The sequence below is a fragment of the Pteropus vampyrus genome, unplaced genomic scaffold (assembly GCF_000151845.1).
Source record: "Pteropus vampyrus isolate Shadow unplaced genomic scaffold, Pvam_2.0 Scaffold223, whole genome shotgun sequence".
NCBI lineage: Eukaryota > Metazoa > Chordata > Mammalia > Chiroptera > Pteropodidae > Pteropus > Pteropus vampyrus.
In genome coordinates this window covers 260,649-278,742 of record NW_011889004.1, presented here as the reverse complement: position 1 = coordinate 278,742, position 18,094 = coordinate 260,649, and the positions used below count along the sequence as shown (strand labels likewise).

Genomic DNA, 18,094 nt, shown 5'->3' with positions numbered 1-18,094 from the left:
CAGGAGGCAAGCAGGGTGGGGAGCTAGTGAAACTTCATCCGTATTTGCAGCCTCTCCCCAGCGCTGGCATCACCGCCTCAGCTCATACCTCAGATCATCAGGCATTAGATTCTCATAGGAGCACCGGTCTCTGGTGGCAGAAAGGTTGGGGACTGTTTCTCTGTGTCATCCACGTGGCTGTTGGCGGGCAAGAACATTCTTTTTTTAACTGTCTGGTAGAAACCAGAGTTGGGTGTGGAATCTGGTTGAGGCTGCAGGTGTTTCGGGCCTGGGCCCCCGGTTGAGCAGCTGGCTGTGCCCACATAGTAGAGACTTCACTGTCACATTGGCCCACAACAGCTGCTACTGCTTTTTCCCGGATGTAAGGCAGATGCTACAGGACGGGGCATGCACATGTGGTGGCAGGTGGCATTGCGGTTCCATTAGCTAGAAGAGCTTTAGAGTAGAGTGGAGGCTGCCATGGGACAGGCCAACCCGACAGTAGCCAAATGAGTAACGGCAGTCTGTAAACTGAGAGGCACAGCCACAGGAGTCGCTGCTCTCTCCTGGGTTCTGGAAGCCACATGATTATGACTGGGAGCCGGGAGCATCTCTCCATGGTGGCAGAAAATATAATGCTTAACCATCTTTCCAGGCCCCTCCTCTTTCTGTGCTCCTCCAGGCCACCACCCTCCAGATACAGGTCTGAATGCAACAGCCTCCTCCCCAGCACACCCCCCAGGAGGAACACATCTGGGCCAGGGGTGGCATGCTGGGAGCAAGGGGGTCAGAAAGAGGAGGTATGGGGAAATTCAGGCCACTGTAGAGGTGGCAGCCTAGGTGCAGAGAACATGGTTCAGGCAGGCCATCAGGCTAGCTGGAGATAATAATCAGTACTGGTGCCCAGTGAGCCCCAGGTGGGGGACCCAGCCTCCAAAGCAAGGGGGCGAGGTTAGCCCAACACCAGGAAACCCAGGGGCCAGGGGAAGATGGAGGCTAGAGCCCACCTCAGGCCAAGATCCCAAGTCAAAATCCTGGGCATCTGAGATTTGCCCCAAGCCTGCTTCACTGGGTCTGAGGGCAGTATGGTGTGGCTTGGACCACCCCGAACTCCCCCACCTGCCTTGCCTCCACCAGAGACAGACTCTGGGCCTGAAGCGGCCCAGGTGCAGAAAGAAGCCCCAAGAATCCCCACCCTGGGGCCTGAGGCTGAGGAGGCGTACCCTCCTCCCAGACTGGGGGTACGTAGCCCATGGGTACCCGGCTTCTTAAGCTCAGCAGGCGCACAGACCTTTGTCCACAGTGCTCAGGGGTATAGTTGGCGCCTGCATGCGGAGAGGCTGCTGGGCCGCAGCTCAGGGGCCGCCCTGTCTGTTGGCTCCATTGCCACTCTCATTTTCCTATGCCCACCCTTTTGGCCCACTTGGCCTCCTTCTGGTCCCCAGACTCTAGGGGCCCAGGTCCCTGCACTTCTTCCAGTGACAGGCACAGATATTACGCATTTAATGACATAACGATGCGTTCGTATTTCCCCATCCATCCCTGAAGCCACGACCCCCTGCAGCTTCCCTGGCACTGCCTCCCAGCCTGCCGAGACTGAAGCCGCTTTGTCTCGAGCAAGCAGTTTTGGCTTTTTCCAGATAATGAGCTTCTCAGCTGGCATCTCTAGCAAAGTCTTTTATCAGGCATCAGAGTCTCATCTGTGTTTGCGAAGCCATAAAACAGCTCACCATCTAAGTGCATGATGAATTGTTCGATGAGAAGCATAGCCCCTGGGGTTGATGATGAGCCTGTTCGCAGTTCTGGCACCAGGAGTGTCAGACCAGAGTGACAGGAGAGCTGCACTCTGGACTGGGCTCTGCCCACCTGCTAATGTGAACCTGACATGAGGACTTCTCCCCATCTACCTCCACTGGGGAAGGGGACACAAAGAAGTGAGGTGCTGGCCCCGTGTTATAGCCCAGGCCAGTGCAGAGGCCGGTGTTTCTCTAGGGACGCTCCCTGATGCTGCTTTTCACGTGGCAGGAACCAGGTCAGTTCTGAGAGCGCAGTTTGGACAGCTATTAGACACCAAATGTCCAAATCCCCACCGTGTGCAGAGGGGTCACCTAGGCAAAGCGTCTCCACCCCTGGCCAGGCTTTGACCTCCATCCCTGTTACGAGGAGGAGGTGGGACCAAGGATTTGTAAATAAGGCAACCATGTGGCTCCCACCCCCAAGACCCAGAAGGAGCCCATTCACACCCAGAACCACTTACCTTCCCTACGACCTCATTAGCACCATTAGATATTATGAGCACCAGAGCAGGAACTGAGACTCAGAGAAGTTACCTGTGCTGCACAGTCACCCAGTCAGTAAGTGGCCAAGCCAAGGCATAAGTCTAGGTTTGTGTGGCCCTATGGGGGAGTGATGGCCCCCACGCTCTCAGAGTCGGTGAGCCTGAGGCCCCCAGGGCTGCAGAAGCCCCTCCCACTCTGAAGTCAGCACATGGAGGGTGTGGCCTCTCATCTGCCAAGGCGAACCCCCAATCTCAGGGACCTGGGTCCCTGGTGTGCCTTTTACCGTTGGGCCACAGCCCCACCATGCCCTTTCTGGAAAGCTGGGGAGTTGGGATGAGTAGAAGCCACCCCCAGCTGTCCCCAGAAGGCACCAACCATCATCCCCTGGATCCCTCCAGGTCTCACTGTAAGAGGAAGGAAATATTTCTCCCCATTGTTGGGATCCTGCTGCAGCGCCACCACCCCGCCCTGCCCCTGCCCACCCCATGCGAGCCCTCCATGGGGAAGCTCCCAGAAGCCCCCGCGCCTCGGGGAATCTATTCCCACAGGCCTCCTGTGAATGGTGAATGGCTGTGGGTTTTCCGCCTCCTGGGCTCTGACCGAGCCTGGGTCATGGAAGTGGAGCAGAAAGTGAGGGACGACTGGCCAGCTAGAACCTGCAGGGACTTCAGAGGGCCCTGGGCAAGCAGTACCCTTCCCACATGGGGAGGGGACAGCTGCCTCATCTTCACTTTTTCCCCAAGGCAACCAAGAATCTGGGGCTGTTCAGCCTTCAGGAGAAAAGTAGAGGGACAATGTTAAACCTCCTTCACATCTGGGTAAGGGCATCAGTGTCAGAAGCTGTCAGATCCCTTGTTCCCAGCAGGGCAGGGAGGGGCTTCTCCAGCCAATACCCAAGATCCTAGGAACCCTGGTCAGTGACGAGGCCCATTGCTGTGCAACTGCTCCCCAATGGGCGGTGTAGTGGTCTCACCTCAAGTGGACGATGGCCCCTTCCGTAGGTGTTTGAGGGAACAAGATGCCCCCAGGAGATTCTGGATCAGAAGTATTGAACAGGGCCACAGTGTTTCACCCTTTGTGCCTTTGCCTGTGCTGTACCTTCTAGAATACTCTTTCCCCACCCTTCAATACCTGGCAGATCCCTTTTCATCCTTCAGAACTCCACATGGATGTCACCTATTTCCCACAGTAGCCCAGTGAGTGTGCCCAGTATGTGATTTGTCATAGTGAGCTGTTCCTCCCGGCTAGAAGCCCCTGGAACCCGGGGCCACTGCTGTGCCGTGCCGAGCCCACCACGTGGCGTTTAGCCCGTTATTTTGATGTCTGCCCCCTCCCCAGGCTTTGTGCCCCCTGAGGTTGGGCTCAGGTCTGACTCTCCTATTTCCCACAGTAGCCCAGAGGGTGTGCCCAGTATGTGATTTGTCATAATGAGTCTCATATTTCAAGAAAAGTAGCCCACATCTCGAATTTGCCTGCTACATTACCATTAAAGAGCCGTTCTAGTCCCATTTCCTCACCTGAACCAGGTCAGTGAGAAAGCGAAGGCTCTGCACCTGGCCTTCGGCTGCACAGCCACTCGTCACCACCCCATGCCACCCTAGTTACCCCGCCTTGCAGAGGAACGACTCAGCCTAGTCGCCAAGAAATAGGAACAGCACTTTCTGAAATTAAAGCATGATTGCGTTTTTCATGGGAACGTCATACTAAACCCCAGCCTTGTTTCCTCTTCCGATTTTGGTTGGCAGGACTCAGAGGGTGGCTCCTGGTGGGCCTCGGAGGGGCCCTCTGGGGACAGCATCTGAGCAGGTCAGCAGCACTGGCGTGAACTCAGGGTAACCCTCCCCTTTCATCGCATAGCAAAGCCGTGGCCACATGGCTCATGTGGTTAAGAATGTCCTGCCTGATGAGAATTGAGCCCAGACCTGAGCAGCTGCGCTGGGCCTGTGCCAGATGGGGACTTAGCCCTGTTTCTGGAGCTCACGGTCCAGAGGACTCTTAGTGATGCTTCATTACACGTAGATTCAGCAGTATGGCCTTCTCGAGAAGTAGTTACGAAGGGACAGAAGCTCGCACTCAAAGGCCGAGTCGTAAAGGGGCTGGGAGGTTCACAGTCAGCTGGGAAGCAGGCTCGGGCCCAACAGCCCAGCAGGAGTATGAGTCTGGGGTGCCAGCTGTATGTTCCATTAGCCAGAGCAGGGCCTGCAGAGGGCAGAAGTAGTAGCCACAGAGTGGGGTCTGGAGGGGTAAAGGAGGCTTTCTGCCGGGCCAGGAAAGAAAATATTAACAGTAGCCACATCTGGGCTGTGACCGTGAGCAGGGGGTTGCTGAGCTTCTTACGTGGTTCTCCATAAGTGACACTATGGGACAGGGACCCACACTAGTTTATCTCCAAAGCCCACCCACCCTGTTGCCCTTCCTGGGCCTCTGTGGATAGTTCTCCAGTCGTGGTGGCCCCATGGGCAGGACCTGGTTGTTGGGTGAAGATCTATGTGGGTGGCGGCTTCATCACCCTTCTACCCTAGAAAGGGGAGCAGACACATCCCCTTCTCTCCTCAGCCTTGAGGGAGAAATGGGGCATGAGATTCACACAATTCCCGAGTGCCTGCTATGGGCCCAGCAGCCCCTCCCCAGTCTCATCTCCCATTCATTCCCTGCCGGCTGCCCATCCCAGTGTCCCCTGCCAGCCTGGACTGCTCACCAGATCTGAAGTGGCCACAGTCTGTCAGCCTCTGTCCATCTGTCACACCTCAGATGGACATCACCTCTTCTGGGATGCCCCATTACCACCACCACCACCATAAGCCCACACAGCTGCTCCCAGGGCTCCTTCTCATAGTCCACCCAGCTGGGTCAACCCTGGGTGTCATCTTCCCTCCCAGGCAGCAGCCCTCTCCCCTGCCACACTCTCCCCACATCCCCACACCCAGCACCACTGACCACCATACCGTTGCAAGTCCATGGCATCTTACGGACTTTTGTACTGCAGCGTATTGGCAGATCCTCCTTGCTGGACCAGGCACCCTGCACAGACAGGACACAGTCTCCCTCACAGTCCCAGTAGCCTGGGGTTTCCATGCCTCACACCATGCCCAGCATGTGAGAGCTGCGGCAGATGAATGAGAGAGAGAGTATGGGTTGTGAAGGAACGCAGGAGCAAATGAATGAATTGCTTAGTGTCTGGCAGAATTCCCTGGTGGGTGATTCTATAAGTCTGATCAAAGGCAGCCCAGCAGTTCCCTGCTTGGATTACTGTTTGGGTAACTGTGAATTAGCTCGTCAATTAGGTGGAACCTACAGCACTAGAAACGACTTTGGTTCCTAGACTGAGCCGGAACCACAGTGCGCCCATGCGCAGATGCTCTGGGGACCGCAAGCCTGGGAACCAGGATACGACTGGTGGTGTCGTGTTTAACGTGGAGAATGATCCACTTAACACATATTCCTATCTCATGCTTTGGGTATTAGTTTCCATAACGTGAAAAAAATTCCAGTTTTATTGTTTTTTCTATGTATTTATCTTTGTGGTAAAGCAGAGTGCCTTGGTTTGAAGGACAGGCCTCCAGGATAGTGGTGGTGTGACAACCGCAGCCCACCCCTCCTTCTTCCCATTACTTTGCTCCTCACAACAACCACATGAGGTCGATATCATTACAGCTTCCCCGTCGTCATCATTTGTTATTCAGGTAGCACCCTGAGGCCCAGAGAGGTCATTTTGCCCAAGGGTTATAGGCCCAGCTGCTGTATGAGCACTTGGGGTCACAGCCGTCAGTTCCTGGGCCACCATTTGGTCTGTGCAGAAGGGCTGAAGCTGTGTCACCTGTCACTTATCACCAGCCCCAGCGCACCAGGGCTCTTCTGGGTGACCTGGGCTCCCCATGGGTTGCCCTTGAACCCTCACGGCCCTTGCTTAGGGCAGAACCCACAGTGTTGCATGGTCATTCTGGGGGCGAGCCTGCCCGGAGGTGATGTGGGTGTAAACCCCGCACCCTGTGCCCGGCTCCCCTTCCTGGCCTGTGGAAACAGGTTCTGTCTGCAGGCCCAGGCAGCCGGGCCTGGTGGGAGAAGTGCGCTACATTACCATTAAAGAGCCGTTCTAGTCCCGTTTCCTCACCTGAACCAGGTCGGTGAGAAAGTGAAGGCTCTGCACCTGGCCTTCGGCTGCACAGCCACTCGTCACCACCCCATGCCACCCTAGTCACCCCGCCTTGCAGAGGAACGACTCAGCCTAGTCGCCAGGAAATAGGAACAGCACTTTCTGAAATTAAATCATGATTGCGTTTTTCATGGGAACGTCATACTAAACCCCAGCCTTGTTCCCTCTTCCAATTTTGGTTGGCAGGACTCAGAGGGTGGCTCCTGGTGGGCCTCGGAGGGGCCCTCTGGGGACGGCATCTGAGCAGGTCAGCAGCACTGGCGTGAACTCAGGGTAACCCTCCCCTTTCATCGCATGGCAAAGCCGTGGCCACATGGCTCATGTGGTTAAGAATGTCCTGCCTGATGAGAATTGAGCCCAGACCTGAGCAGCTGCGCTGGGCCTGTGCCAGATGGGGACTTAGCCCTGTTTCTGGAGCTCACAGTCCAGAGGACTCTTAGTGATGCTTCATTACATGTAGATTCAGCAGTATGGCCTTCTCGAGAAGTAGTTACGAAGGGACAGAAGCTCGCACTCAAAGGCCGAGTCGTAAAGGGGCTGGGAGGTTCACAGTCAGCTGGGAAGCAGGCTCGGGCCCAACAGCCCAGAGGAGTATGAGTCTGGGGTGCCAACTGTGTGTTCCGTTAGCCAGAGCAGGGCCTGCAGAGGGCAGAAGTAGTAGCCACAGAGTGGGGTGTGGAGGGGTAAAGGAGGTTTTCTGCCAGCTGCTGTTGTGGCTACTGTTGTAGCCACATCTGGGCTGTGACTGTGAGCAGGGGGTTGCTGAGCTTCTTACGCGGTTCTCCATAAGTGACACTATGGGACAGGGACCCACACTAGTTTATCTCCAAAGCCCACCCACCCTGTTGCCCTTCCTGGGCCTCTGTGGACAGTTCTCCAGTCGTGGTGGCCCCATGGGCAGGACCTGGTTGTTGGGTGAAGATCTATGTGGGTGGTGGCTTCATCACCCTTCTACCCTAGAAAGGGGAGCAGACACATCCCCTTCTCTCCTCAGCCTTGAGGGAGAAATGGGGCATGAGATTCACACAATTCCCGAGTGCCTGCTATGGGCCCAGCAGCCCCTCCCCAGTCTCATCTCCCATTCATTCCCTGCCGGCTGCCCATCCCAGTGTCCCCTGCCAGCCTGGACTGCTCACCAGATCTGAAGTGGCCACAGTCTGTCAGCCTCTGTCCATCTGTCACACCTCAGATGGACATCCCCTCTTCTGGGATGCCCCATTACCACCACCACCACCATAAGCCCACAGCTGCTCCCAGGGCTCCTTCTCATAGTCCACCCAGCTGGGTCAACCCTGGGTGTCATCTTCCCTCCCAGGCAGCAGCCCTCTCCCCTGCCACACTCTCCCCACATCCCCACACCCAGCACCACTGACCACCATACCGTTGCAAGTCCATGGCATCTTACGGACTTTTGTACTGCAGCGTATTGGCAGATCCTCCTTGCTGGACCAGGCACCCTGCACAGACAGGACACAGTCTCCCTCACAGTCCCAGTAGCCTGGGGTTTCCATGCCTCACACCATGCCCAGCATGTGAGAGCTGCGGCAGATGAATGAGAGAGAGAGTATGGGTTGTGAAGGAACGCAGGAGCAAATGAATGAATTGCTTAGTGTCTGGCAGAATTCCCTGGTGGGTGATTCTATAAGTCTGATCAAAGGCAGCCCAGCAGTTCCCTGCTTGGATTACTGTTTGGGTAACTGTGAATTAGCTCGTCAATTAGGTGGAACCTACAGCACTAGAAACGACTTTGGTTCCTAGACTGAGCCGGAACCACAGTGCGCCCATGCGCAGATGCTCTGGGGACCGCAAGCCTGGGAACCAGGATACGACTGGTGGTGTCGTGTTTAACGTGGAGAATGATCCACTTAACACATATTCCTATCTCATGCTTTGGGTATTAGTTTCCATAACGTGAAAAAAATTCCAGTTTTATTGTTTTTTCTATGTATTTATCTTTGTGGTAAAGCAGAGTGCCTTGGTTTGAAGGACAGGCCTCCAGGATAGTGGTGGTGTGACAACCGCAGCCCACCCCTCCTTCTTCCCATTACTTTGCTCCTCACAACAACCACATGAGGTCGATATCATTACAGCTTCCCCGTCGTCATCATTTGTTATTCAGGTAGCACCCTGAGGCCCAGAGAGGTCATTTTGCCCAAGGGTTATAGGCCCAGCTGCTGTATGAGCACTTGGGGTCACAGCCGTCAGTTCCTGGGCCACCATTTGGTCTGTGCAGAAGGGCTGAAGCTGTGTCACCTGTCACTTATCACCAGCCCCAGCGCACCAGGGCTCTTCTGGGTGACCTGGGCTCCCCATGGGTTGCCCTTGAACCCTCACGGCCCTTGCTCAGGGCAGAACCCACAGTGTTGCATGGTCATTCTGGGGGCGAGCCTGCCCGGAGGTGATGTGGGTGTAAACCCCGCACCCTGTGCCCGGCTCCCCTTCCTGGCCTGTGGAAGCAGGTTCTGTCTGCAGGCCCAGGCAGCCAGGCCTGGTGGGAGAAGTGCTGCTCCTGTGACTCTCACTTTCACTTCCCTGCCCCGTATGCCCTTGGGACCTCCTTAAGTTACCCACCACATCTCCTCCTCTTCCTCTCGGCCACAGTCCCAGAGAGAAGGCGCTAAGAGCTGTTGGCAGGAGCTGGTGGTCATCTCCCTCTGCAGTGCTGGGCCCCTCGCTGGGCTTGGAGCCCATGGGCTTGTTCTTCGCCAGCTGCTCCTCCAGGCCCCACAGGTAGGGCTTGAGCAAGGCAAACTGTTCCTGATACAGCCCCACACCTGAGCTGGGGAGGCTCCTCAGAGGTGATGGCTCGTGCAGGGCCCAGGACTCGGCCCCTCCAAAACATGACCCCCACAGCCCTTAGGTGCTGTGAGTTCAGGTCAGCCCAGCTCACTCCCACTGAGCACTTTGCGACAGGGTGGAGTGCGGCTCCTGGTGGACACTGAGGCACAAGTGGCCTCCCATGATCTCTCCATGGTCCAGCCAGGTCTTGGTCTAGGCCCTGGGCGCACAGTGAGCAAAGCCCGGGGAGCTGTAACTAGAGATGATAGGGCATGTCAGAGGCAAAATGACCTTGGGAGGAAACAGAGCAGGCTGGTGGGATGGGGCGAGAGGTCAGAGCACAGACTGGCTGGAGGGGAGGGGTGCGATGGGGGACGTGGAGGGAGGTGGGGGATGAGTCTGCACCAGGCAGGCTAGGAGCAGTGGAAGGCCTGGGCGACTGGGAGGAGAGGCCTGGGGAGACAGGAGGCCGGTCGTAGGAGACCTTGTGCATAGTTGCTGAGTGTTTTGCCTTTCATTGTGAATGAGGCTTGCACAGCCAAGGAGAATGGTCCAACCCACATTTTAGTAAGAGCCCGCTGCTGCTTGGAGAATGGGCTCTTGTGAGCCAGGGGCAGGTGGGTAGAGACCCTTTAGGAGGCCCTTCTTGTCCCCTAAGGAGGGGTGGTGGCTTATCCTAGAGGAGAGGAGCCGGTGAGACGCTAGCTGCTGCTGTGTGTTGAGGGAAGGGCCAGCAGAGTTGCTGTGGGGGCGAGAGGCCAGGCCCGCCAGGAAGGACTGCCAGGTGTGGGCCTGAGCTACTAGAAGAATGGGGGTCCCTTGCTGTCTGCCCCTCTACCCCCGCCAGCCCTCACATGCTGGACACTGGTTGGTCCTACCGGTTCAGGCAGGATGCGGGAAGGCCTTTCCCAGGAACAGATTTTGTGCAACCGACTGGTGAGCAGGGCTGGGCAGTGGGCAAGCCCCACAGGAAACCAAACACAGCCAAGATACCCAATGGGGACAGAAAGCAGCAGGGGTGCTGGCCAACAGAGAGGGAGATTGCCCACCATGCCCACCTCAAAGGGCCAGATAAGACAGACACTGCACTGTGGGTCTCTCAGTGTACCAATGAAGGCCCATAAGGGACACATTTTGGGGGGCAGGGTGGGGATTCGGATTCCTACAGCAGGGACTTGGGAAAGCCTGTGCAGCAGGACCTCCCAGCACAGCCAGACTGGGAGGGAGTTGGCTTTGACTCCAGTTGAAGAGAGTAGCAAAGCAGAGCAAAGTGTCGGAGGGAGCACGGAGGGGGGGCTGATCAGAGGCACGGGGGCAGCGCAGACCGCCAGAGTGGGAATCAGGGACAGAGGCGCATAGGGACGAATGGGGACTGGTGGAGATAGGTTAAGGGCAGGCACAGCAGGTATGCAGATGTAGAAGCAGCAGCTTGGAGCCAAGGCCTCATATTTGGGGCATCATAGAAATAAAGACCCGGATCAGAAGGAGCTATTTTCTGCTGGAAATCTTCTGAGGCTTTGCCGAGCCCACTCTGGAGATCATGGGGGCTCCTTGCGCCTACCCAAGCAGAGCAGTGGCGAGGGCTCAGGGGCTGCTCCGCCTCGTTCTTCCGGTCCCGTGGGCAGGTTCCTGTCCAGCTGACCACTGTTCTGCTGACAGCTTGCTCATTTGGGGGCCTGGGAAAATGAATAAAAATAGACTCTAGAACTGTTTAAAATCAGTTGGCAAACTGGTGGCCAGATGGTTCTGGTTCCTGTGTGCAAGGGGTAAACTATTTTGAATGTGGAAAGGGCTATTTTGAAGTTTGAATCAAATTTTAAAAGCTGCCTCCCCAATGCTGCCAGTCCTGTCAAGGAGGAGCTGTGACCATGCCCTTGGTGTTGGGGAAGGGATGGCCCCTGTGTGTGCTGGGCCACCTGTGCTAAGTGGGGAGTGCTCAAAGGCAAATGCCCAGCCCAACCCTGGGAGCTGCTCAGCCTCAAGGGGCCAGGTCGGTGATAGATACACAGCATGGTAGCTTGGCTGATCCTGATCCAGAGAGACCCTCCATCTGAGCCCAGGACTCTCATGTCAGAGCTCCAAGGGTCCCTACTCTTGGTCTTAGAGGCCTGAGATGGCCATGCTTCTTCTAGTTTGACAGCCTCTGAGCCAGCCAACCTGGCCTTAGTCTCAGCACCTCCCCTTCCTGTCTTGAGGAGGTGTGTAGGAGGCTAGCCGGCTGCTCTGCGGTGGGAGGGGGAGGAGAGACCCTGTCATCCCCGGTGTGTCACCTGGTGTGAGCCTCTGGCCATGTAGAGGGGTCCAGGGAGACCGTGACTCCATTATTTCTCCTATTTTCCACCTTTAAGACCACAGGCCGGTGAGGGTGCGTCCACAGCAGTACCGTCGACGTGAGGATCAATGTGATGGGGTGGATGGTGGGTGGGCAGCTTCAGCCCCAGAAACACGGAGAGCAAAGGGTCTGGGGACCGACCCACCAGGGAGCCCAGAAGCCTGACAGTTGCTGCCGCCCAGACACGTGGCGGTCAAGCACCTGGCAAGTCCTAGGTGGCTGCAGGTAGAAACATGGCCCTTTCTCCCATACTCTCCGCGTCCAGGGTTACCGGAACTTGCTGTGTGCTGACAGCTGGAGACAGAGCCAGTCACCAAGCTGGCCCCTGTAGGACCAGCCTGGAACCTGCAGGCATTTGGCCCACCTCCCACCTCCTCTGTGAGTCCCAGGGCGGCCCACCCCAATGTCTAGCCACTCTCTGGCACCTTCCTCACGTCCCTGTCTAGGAGGGCAGTGACAGTGCAGGGGACTGCCTGATGGTTTCCAGGCAGCCACTGAAGGCCAGTCCTGAGCAGGGTCCTGGCTCTGCAGGCCCCCCTTGAGAGCTTAAGAGCCTTTCCGGGCCCCACATAGGACAAGCAAGGGGACCCAGGCCTGCTGACCCCACACACTGCTTGCCCTCCTACGTTTGGAAAGCAATGAGGTCATTGTCAGGATTAGGATTAGGAACAGCAAACGCGATTAGAGTTTGCCCTCCTTCCTTCTGGGCACAGCTGGGCAAGAGTTTCCAGCTCAGAGATTCTCTGTGCCTGTCCCATGGGGACACCTATTTGGGTGACCAGCAGCAGCTCCCCTTGGAGCTCACACAGCTCACCCCCAGGTGGTTTCCTCTGGCTCGGCAGCCCTCACAGCGCCTTTCACCAGGCCAGGAAGGGGGAGTCCCCTGTGGGCAGGGGCCTGCCGGCCCCCCATTCTGTTGCTGAGCAGGGTCTGCTCCTCACGGGAGCTGCCTTTCCATCCTGGGTTTTTTGGTTTTCACTCTGCTTTGTGTGGCTCAGTGGGCTGGCTCCCCACCCTCCCCGCAGAGGTAGAACCACACTGACTGCAGGTGCCCATACCTCTTCATCTCGGGGATCCTCTCAAAAGCTCTGGGGCTGAGAGAAAGGGGCAAGACTGGGAATCTGGAACCCTGTTTCCATCCTGACGACAATCACCCCAGGTCACAGAACTGGGGATTCCATAGGAGTCCTGGGGTTCAGCCCTCCGTTCATCCCATGAGGACGCCAAGGCCCAAGAGGTTATGGGCCTGCCCAGGGTGGGCAGCAAGGCAGTGCCTGTGAGGGGCCCAGACGCTGGGTTCCTTGTTCCGCCTGTTTCCCAGCCCTTGCGTGATTTGGGAGTGAGTGTTGTGTGGGGAGGGGGCTTCCTGGTGCCCAAGGCACTCAGGGCTGAGCAATAGCTCTCTGAGAGTTGTGGCAGAGCCTGGGTCAGTCAGGCCTTCCCTGGGCTCCATGCAAGCTGCCCCCAGCCAGCCCCCTTGCTGGGCCCCAGGCCTAATCCAGCTTAGGGAGCATATAGTGCACCACCCAGCTCAGCATTCCAGGCGGTGGGGCCAAACCCGCGCCTGCTTCTCCGCTGCATGGCCAGGATGGGGCCTGAAGAAGGCCGGCAGCACCAGAGAAAACCCTGGGAGTTGAAGACGGACACCAGGTAGGTGCTTTGGGTGGAGGGGGCAGATAGGCTCGCCACAGCCCACCGAGTGACCAGGGTAGCTCATCTGCTGCAGATGACACCCCCAGTGGCAGTGACAAAGGCCCCGGTCCAGCCCTTAAACATCGTGGTGCAGCAGCCTCCACCCTGCCCCCACTTCAGGCAACTGTGACACTTTCTGATCTTTGTATGCCCAGCCACATGCGGCCAATATGAGGCCACAGCTATCCCAGGGATTTGACTTTCTGTCCCCCTACTGATCCACACCAGCCTGTCCTGCAGTGGCAGCAAGGTAGAGGTCACACACAGCCACGTTATCAGCCAGCAGCCCTGGCTATGTGGGCAACATCCCCAGAGGCAGGGACTCACGGTGGTGCGAAGCAGGCGTGGCTGAGGCAGGGCTGGGTCCCTTTGCTTGAACAGGGTTATTCTCTAACATCTCTGCTAGTGAGCATCTCTGGGATCCCAGCTGCAGTCCGAATAGGCCATGAGATACCACACCACCTACGCCCTAGGAGACTTGCCGATGAGGTCCACGAGGACTTGGATGCAGGTCCTACACATACTGCTTGGTGGCCCTGGGCAAGTCCCTTCAACTCCCTGAGCCTCTAGTCCCTCTTCTGTCATGCTATTAAAACGGCTACCTCAGTGCGTAGGAGAATGCCCCAGACAGCCTTGACCCACAGTAGGTACGTGGCATGAGGGAGTTGGGGCCGGCATCAGGATAAGCAAGGGTTTTTGGGATTGAGCCAGAGAAGGGGAGGAAGACACGATGCTGGTGCGCCACACGCGAGGGTGTGGGGAGGGATAGGGCCCCAGGAGATGAGCTTGCAGAGGATTTGGGGCCAGGTCTGTGAGAGGCTGTCAGCTGTCCTGGGAAATACAGCAAACCAGCACTTTTCCCTTGGAAGAGAAAATGGTCATTTCTAAAGTATTTATGGCTCGTGAACATCAAAGGCAGGGGGCAGGAAACCGAGTTGATCTTTGCGCTAAGATCATCTTTCCTGCTTTGCTGTTAGGAAGCCCAGAGGCCGTATAGCACCTTCTGACATGAGTTTGTGGGAATTATTTACCATGATCTTTGGCTACAATTTTATGCTCTTGTTTGTGCCTCGCTTACAAGTCTTATTTTAAATGTCATGAGTTATGTGAAAGCCAAGCAGCTATCTATGTTAAAACTCACAGAGATGACTAAGGGAGTGATGGCGGCAGAAAGGACGGAGCAACGCCAAGGGGAGGACAGGGGCAGAGGCATCGGGCCTTGTGCAGCTTCCAGGCCAGGCTGGGGTGCAGCAGGTGACATGCCACTGGGCAGAGCACCCCCAGACCAGTAAGAACCCGGGAAACCATTAAGCAGCCATCATGTGTCTCGTCCATAATAAGGCTCTATGTGCGACACCGCCTGGACCTCTGCACCCTCACTCCAAGGCAGACAGGCAAAGGGGCCACACCTTGTGTGAACATGATCTGGCTCTGTGGGGGGAACATGGCTCTGGGGCCAGGTGGACCCGGGATCCTCTCCGCTTGCCCCTTATTGACTTGAGAAGCCCCTTCTCTCTGGGCTTCAGTCTCAGGGGAGACAGGAGGACCCGACAAGAGACTTCCCTAAAGCGGTGGGCCCGGGGCCCGGTGCCCAGTGCCCATCCCGGGACATGAGGGTGTGCCTCCTCCACCAGCACCAGGCCTATTGGCAAGTTTCTGACATGCCCTGTGCACCTGGCTTGGCCTGGTGGGCAGCCTCGGCCAGCGGCAAAGCCAGCCGGAGCTCACATAGTGTTAGGACTCCTCCTTTGATCAGCAGACAGGTGGCAGGACCTGAGACTAACTTGACTGGGCCCTGGGGCTGAGCTTAGGGCTGCAGAAAAGCAAGGATGTGGGACACGGGTCTCACAGGAGTAGCAGCTCAGGAGGACTGAGCTCTGGGTTTAGGCCCTGGGTTCTGGTCTGAGTCTGCTGACTCTTGCTGTGTGGCCTCAGAGCCTCAGTTTCACCATCTGTGGAATGAGGTGGGGAGGTCCCTGCCCACCCATCTTCCAGGACTCCTTTAAGGGTCTGGAATGTTTCTGAGGCGCGGAGTGATTTTCTACAAACCCCCAACCCCCACCCCACTACCGCCTCTTACACGCACTGGTGCAGACTCAGCAAATAGGGGCCTTTGAGTCAGGCCACTGGGGCAGGTGGTCACTGTGTCTGCTGTCAGGGCCCCCACCCTGAGGCTTGCAGTGGTGAGGGTGGGGTGGGAACTAGGGGCAAGGTGGAGGCCACTATAGGACCCAGGGTGGTGAAAGTTTGGCTCCAGGTCACAAGCCAGGGAGTAGTCAAGGCTGGAGCTGGCTTTCCCTGGGCCCACCCAGGCCCACCTTGGCCGGGGGGCGGGGGGCGCAGGTCACCAGATTGCATGGTAGTCAGTGAGTGCAGCTCCACACCAGCAGGAGTGCACCAGTACTGTGCACACTCAAAATAGCCTCAGACGTGCTACTACCCTGGATGTAGGCTCTCCCGTCCCCAGAGCCTGTTAAGTGCATAAGGAGATTTCTTTCCTTCCCCGAGGTCTCTCCCCGCAACCTGTGCCAGGACACCTGTCAGTATAAATCCCTGCCCCTCCCGGAGGAGCGGGTTACGGTGGCTTAGGTGTGGCCAGGCAGGAACCTGCACCCTGACCTTTTGGGGAGGATGGGAGGCCCCTGAACCTGAGCTGGCATGAACGCTCCTTTCCAGAGCCTTGCAGGGGAGCTGCCAAAAACTGAGCCTCGGTTTCCTCATCTGTTAAATGGAATGGTCCCATTCCTCCTACCTCAAGGATGTTGCTGGGTGAGGTGAGACAGGGTGGCCATGAGCACAGGGTCTGTCAGACATTACTGTTCTGTCTCACAGACAGGACACAGCTCAGAGGGGTGGAGTAGCTTGGGTAGGAGCCCAGGCCTTCCCACTCCCAATCACATGCCCTTTTCCACTGCATTTGATGGTTCCCTTGGGCAAGGAGCCCCTGCCCTGCGCACTCCATGTGGTCACTGGGGTGAGATGAGATGACGGAGGGAAGGTGACCTTAACAAGGAGCAGGCCTTGTTAAAAGAGTGACATGCCTAGGGCCAGCTGAGCAGCCGGCCCTCTTGAGCCTCAGGCTGGGGACCCTTTCTGCTAAGCCAGCCCAGTGGGTCACCAGGCTTCAGCTCTCCATGAGGGTAGGACAGCCAGCCAGCCAAGCCCAGGCAGGTGCCCAACACAGAGCCGTTCCCCTGAGGGAGACCAAGATACCACACCTTCATAGGGTGTTCACTTATCCAAGAAACATTCCTGGGCAGCTGCTGAGTTTGGGAGATTGTGTGGGACTAAGTATAACAGGCACAGTTGCTAGAGAAACTAACTTGCAGATGTGAAATTTCAGGGGAGGAGAGTGTCTGCGGAGAGTGTCTGCGGGGCCCTGACCGAGCGGGGTCGGGAGCCTTCCTTGGGGAAAGGCCTGCAAAGTCTGAGGAGCAGCAGGAGGTAGAGGGCAGGTGAAGGCATTAGCCCCAGGTGCCAAGTTGATGGTGGTGGTGGCCCCCAAAAGAGTATCTGTGGAGTCTCCACATCACCTCCCTGGTTCTTCCTGACTGCCCTTCAAGATAGTGCTGCTTTGCATGGTAGTCAGTGAGTGCAGCTCCACACCAGCAGGAGTGCACCAGTACTGTGCACACTCAAAACAGATGAGCGGCCGTGTGCCTCTCTCCCTCCAGGAACGCATGTCTAACCCTCGGGGTCAGACAGAGCGTGATGTGTGTGGAGCCCAGTGGCTGGTGCAACAAGGTGTGGGAAGGGAGTGCTGGGGGTGGCAGCCAGGACCACTAATGCAGGTTGGGCCAAGGAAACGTCCCTTCCTGCTATGTGAAGGAGTCCAGAAAGGGCAAACCCAGAGGCCTCTGGCGTGGACATTGCTGCCCTCCAGGGATGGCTGAGGCCTTAGTCCTTCTCTCCACTGTGATGACAGGGACAGAATGACCAATCTCTGCTTCAAAAGAGTGTGGCAGAACCACCTGTGGACCTGGAAAGCTAAAAAGAATCTAGATGTCATAGTAGTCCACAAGTTTGAAGAGGGAACCTTAAAAGCAAAGTTATGTGATAAAGACTTTGAGGTAACTTAATAGAAAATTCCAGTCCCTCTGCCAAACAAGACTCATTACCTCGAACCAGGCAATATAGCAGACTATGGCTTTCCCCAATCCTTCTGTGCCAAAGCCAGGGACTGGCCTGAGCAGCCAGGGGTACCTTGGGTCCCACTGGGGTCTGGGGTTGTGACAGACCTCAGGTTCAACACACAGGATATGGCAGCTGTGAGCTTGGGCTGTGAGGAAAAGCCAGCGTTCCCAGCTGCTGCTGACGAGGCAGCCTTGGCCAGCAACACCCCAGGTTTGGTGCTCTCAAGTGGCATTAGAACTGTGGAACACTGACCACAGCAGTCCCTGGGCTGGCATGAGTAAGCCAGGGTCCCCATGTTCCCACAGAAGCCAGAGAGGACAACAGAGGTGTTTCTGACCACCCAGTGAACGGGGAGAAAGGAGAGACCAGCACCCCAGGGTCTTCCTCACTGCTCTGCAGGGTGGGGAGGGTAGGGGCACATAGGCCCCCACCCCGCCCCAGACCCAGTGCTCACAGGCCACTGCTCCCTCCCCAGGCCTGCAGGGACTTCCTGGAACTAGCGGAGACACACAGCCGGAAATGGCAGCGTGCGCTGCAGTATGAGCAAGAGCAGCGCGTCCACCTGGAGGAGACCATTGAGCAGCTGGCCAAGCAGCACAACAGCCTTGAGCGGGCCTTCCGCAGCGCCCCTGGCCGGGCCGCCAACCCCTCCAAGAGCTTCAGCGAGGGTGAGTGGGGCCACCTGGCCTCTGTCCATCTGACTGGTGCTCTGTCCACTCTACCCTCAGCCTCCCCCTCGTCCAGCTG

At 57.1% G+C, this 18,094-nt stretch overlaps 1 protein-coding gene across 2 annotated transcripts in view; it reads left to right on the top strand.

The window, feature by feature from the left end:
• The window catches only part of OSBP2 (oxysterol binding protein 2), a 181,352-nt gene that overhangs the window by 147,014 nt on the left and 16,244 nt on the right, over positions 1 to 18,094 (top strand). For both annotated transcript variants that reach the window (XM_011373300.2, XM_011373299.2), the window contains exon 4: positions 17,823 to 18,015. In XM_011373300.2, the coding sequence (XP_011371602.1) occupies positions 17,823 to 18,015 (193 nt within the window). The remainder of the gene's footprint in view (positions 1 to 17,822; positions 18,016 to 18,094) is intronic.